Source organism: Glossina fuscipes, unplaced genomic scaffold (genome assembly GCF_014805625.2).
Source record: "Glossina fuscipes isolate IAEA_lab_2018 unplaced genomic scaffold, Yale_Gfus_2 62, whole genome shotgun sequence".
Lineage (NCBI taxonomy): Eukaryota > Metazoa > Arthropoda > Insecta > Diptera > Glossinidae > Glossina > Glossina fuscipes.
This window is the reverse complement of record NW_023998434.1, coordinates 477677-481284: the sequence shown is the minus strand read 5'-3', so window position 1 is coordinate 481284 and position 3608 is coordinate 477677. Positions and strand designations below refer to the sequence as shown.

Here is a 3608-nt window from a genome sequence, read left to right as displayed (position 1 = left end):
TTAAAAGCCCGGATCCCAATCAGTCTTTTGTGTTTCGGTACGTGTTGTGTAACAAATAATGACGTCACTGGCTTGAGGTACAATTTTTGTATCCTTCAGACGTAAACCACACTCCACATCTTTTTTTATGGTATCTACTTCATTCTTTAAGTGCCTCATCGATTCCAGGGAACCTTAATGACATAGAATGGAATTTATATAAATAAGTTTTAAATAAATAACTTCGCTTCTTCCCACCATCATATAGCACTTCGTTGTCGCGTAATAAACGGAATTTTTGCGATTTCTTTAAAATGCCTTTTGTGCAGCGGCAACCGGCCACTGGAATTTCTTTGCGTCCTTCTGTTATGAAAAACTGTTGTAAAACATTCGCTTCGCCCACTATTTCCTCAACCTCAAGTGGCGGCAATTTTGCACTGATCTCTTCCTTTAGATCATCTATCAGTCTGTAGATAATATTACAACAACGTATGGAAACGCCGGCAGGCGCTTTAGGTGGAGGTTCTACGGCAAAGGCATAGATAATGGCATTAAATGCCTTTGCCAATTCGACATCAGTTTCCGAAACGTTACCTACACCATAGTGAACTACGTCCAAACGGCACTTATCATTGCCGGTATAAGTCTCGAGAACATCGAGAATCGCTTCTACTGAGCCGTGAACGTCGCCTTTGATTATAATGCTAACGCGAGCAGTACCATTGTCGTTTTCTATGATTTCTTTAGAACGGATACCAGAGCGCTTTCGAAACCAACCCGCCAAACGGCGAGCATCACGTTCAGCTCGGTATTTAGCCAAATGTTCTTCCTCCTTCTTACGTATCTCCTCAAGAGAAAGCTCAGCTTTCTCTTTTTGCGCTTCTTGCTGACGCCAGCGTAAAACCGAGTTGGCCTTTTTCTGCAACAAACTTAGTTAATTTTGTCAATGCATGTCATACATTTTAAGTCCTTACTTCGGATTCAACTTCTATAATTAAATCGCCAGCTAAGGGTAATTCGCGCCAGCCGAGAATTTCTACGGGTGTACCAGGTTCCGCTTGATCCAAGGGCTTCCCGTTATGGTCGAATAGACCACGCACTCTCGCATGAGCAAGACCACTCACCAGCACTGCTCCTTTACGTAGAGTACCCCGTTTTACTATGGCCGTTGATAGCTTGCTTAAGACAACACCAATTCAGATATTTAACTACATTTTAGCAACAATGAAATTTTTACCCTCTTCGTGGGTCAGTTTTTGACTCCACCACCACTCCTTCCACTAAACCAGTATAATCGGCTTTTAAGCCCATCAAAGTTGCCTGAGTGCTAACAGCCTCGGCCAGCAATGGAAGATTAGTGCCTTTAAGAGCCGATATAGGAACCACTTGCACATCCCCGCCATGATCTTCCAATTCCAAACCCATTTGCATTAATTCTTGTTTCGTCCTTTCCTAGAAATCAATTTTTTCTTCCACTTGAAGCCTATAGATTTACAATTTATTAAAAATTACTTACAATATTCGCTTCGGGCTTATCAATCTTATTAATAGCGACAATAGGAACTATAAAGGTGGAAACCATTAGCCAAACAATAAATTAACTTGACAGTTTCTTACCGTTAACATCTTTGGCCAAACTTATTACTTCCTTAGTTTGAGCCATCACACCGTCTTCGGCTGCTATTACTAAAACTATTATGTCCGTCGCTACCGCTCCGCGTGCCCTCATGGAGCTGAATGCTGCGTGTCCGGGTGTATCTAGAAAAGTCACCTTTTCTCCGCTTTCCAAATCGACCATAAAAGCTCCAATATGTTGCGTTATGCCACCAGCCTCACCCGAAGCTACATTGGCACCTCTTAAAGAATCCAATAAAGTTGTTTTACCATGATCAACATGGCCCATTACCGTTACTACAGGTGCTCGCGGTTTTAAAACGTCAGGAGGTGCTGGCGGCCTCAGTGTCACATCGCGATCAACACTTTCATCTTCATTTGCACTATCCGAAGGGGCGGCAACTACGCGTATTCGAGCACCTAGCCTTTTAACAATTTCCTGTATAATTTTCAAATCATCTAATTGAGCAGTGGATTCCAAATTTTCGATACCCTTGACAAACAACATGGCTTCTTGAACATCATCTAATAAATAGTAGAGAAATTAATATCATAAAGATCATAAAATACTACATTGAAGCACATTATTCACCTAAGGAACGTTTTGCTGAAGTCGATAAATCTTGCACGGTCATATGACGCCAAACATCCACTAAGCCACCGTCCAAGTTTATAGTATTTTTCTTTTTTGGAGAATATTCTATCAGTCGCGGAGATTTCTATCAGAAGTTCATTAAAAACGTTATATTTAAAAATGTAAAGAATATTCAACGGATTTTGATACCTTTTCCTCAGCCGTCTTACGTCTTTTCCAGTGCACTTCGCAAGTAAAGAGCGTACGAGTTTGGCTTGTGCATGCTAGATTCTTGTAGATATGAATCTTCCTGGCGCAACAAGTCTTTAAGTGGGATCTAGAAAAGAAGTATGTAATGTAGTTATAATTGAAATAATGTGTTGACAAATGCAATCCATGTGTAATGACAAAGAAAAAGCATTGCAAATTTTAAAGATTCGGCTAAAATGAAATTACAAATTCGAAGTGTATTTACAAAGAGTAAGGTATTAACCGGCTTGCAATCTCGAAATAATCAAAGATTTTACTTTTACATTTGAAGCAATTGTACTTTTTATAAAAGTTTTTAAATATTTCATATATATGTTTTATGAGTTTATGTTTATTTTACAATCTTTTGGAAATTTTCTTTCACTTCTTACCGAAAAATTGTTGTAAACATTCTCTTTTTTTTACGTAAAGCTGGATAATGTGCACAAATAAATGCTGCTTTTTCTTATGTTAATCATGCACATGACTTTAATAAAAACATATGTTCGATTACAGAATGCTATGAGAGTTAATATATTCTACTCAACATCCTAAATTTATACTCTGCTAAAACATAAAGCAATTTTTGCAAATAAAATATCAAAGACAATGTAAAAACATTTCTGCATTGTCTATAAACAGAGAGCATTACTAATAAAACCGAAATATAACTGTGCATTGTCTTTGAATAAATTCAGTTCAGTTCAGTGCTTGCAAAAAGCAAGCAACTCTTCAAAGAAAATATCAAAGACAATTTAGAAATATATTTGCATTGTCTCTGAACAAAGCATTACTAATAAATCAAAAATATAAATGTGCGTTGTCTTTGAATGAATTTAGTTTCGAGCGTGTGTTATTAAGGATTGGCGATTTCTCTCAACGGATTAAGAGAGGTGTGCAAAAATTAAAATAAAATATAATGAATTTAATCAAAAATAGTACAGTATTAAATGAAAACTTTTGTAGGAATCCTTTCAATGTAATATGAACCTTCGCGTGGCCGAACTTTATTTTTCTCTTAATTTTCTGTGGACTATTGTAGTACAGAAAAAAAATTTGAAACAGTGATAAATATCGCAAAACATTTTTCAAGAATATATTTCCCCTTACATATTTGAAAATTGCAAGAATGAGCGTCTTCTTATGTACAATATATGAAATAAGAATTCATCATGAATAAGACGCTTTATCT

The 3608-nt window shown here is 36.9% G+C and overlaps 1 protein-coding gene across 1 annotated transcript; it reads right to left on the bottom strand.

The window, feature by feature from the left end:
* Positions 1–2896, bottom strand: LOC119638040 (translation initiation factor IF-2, mitochondrial). Its single transcript, XM_038034625.1, has 9 exons — positions 2809–2896; positions 2378–2504; positions 2186–2312; positions 1597–2118; positions 1496–1542; positions 1217–1431; positions 954–1158; positions 238–898; positions 1–173 (listed from the first exon to the last, which is right to left on the bottom strand). The coding sequence occupies exons 1-9, from the start codon at positions 2826–2828 to the stop codon at positions 1–3; spliced, it is 2097 nt and encodes a 698-aa protein (XP_037890553.1). The 5' UTR covers positions 2829–2896.
* Between the last annotated feature and the right edge of the window lie 712 nt (positions 2897–3608).

Coding starts and splice junctions, on each gene's coding strand:
- LOC119638040 (XM_038034625.1), bottom strand. CDS start 2,828: ATGTTTACAACAATTTTTCG. Junction 2,505..2,808: donor ATGTTTACAACAATTTTTCG/GTAAGAAGTGAA, acceptor CTTCTTTTCTAG/ATCCCACTTAAAGACTTGTT. Junction 1,432..1,495: donor ATAAGCCCGAAGCGAATATT/GTAAGTAATTTT, acceptor ATTGATTTCTAG/GAAAGGACGAAACAAGAATT.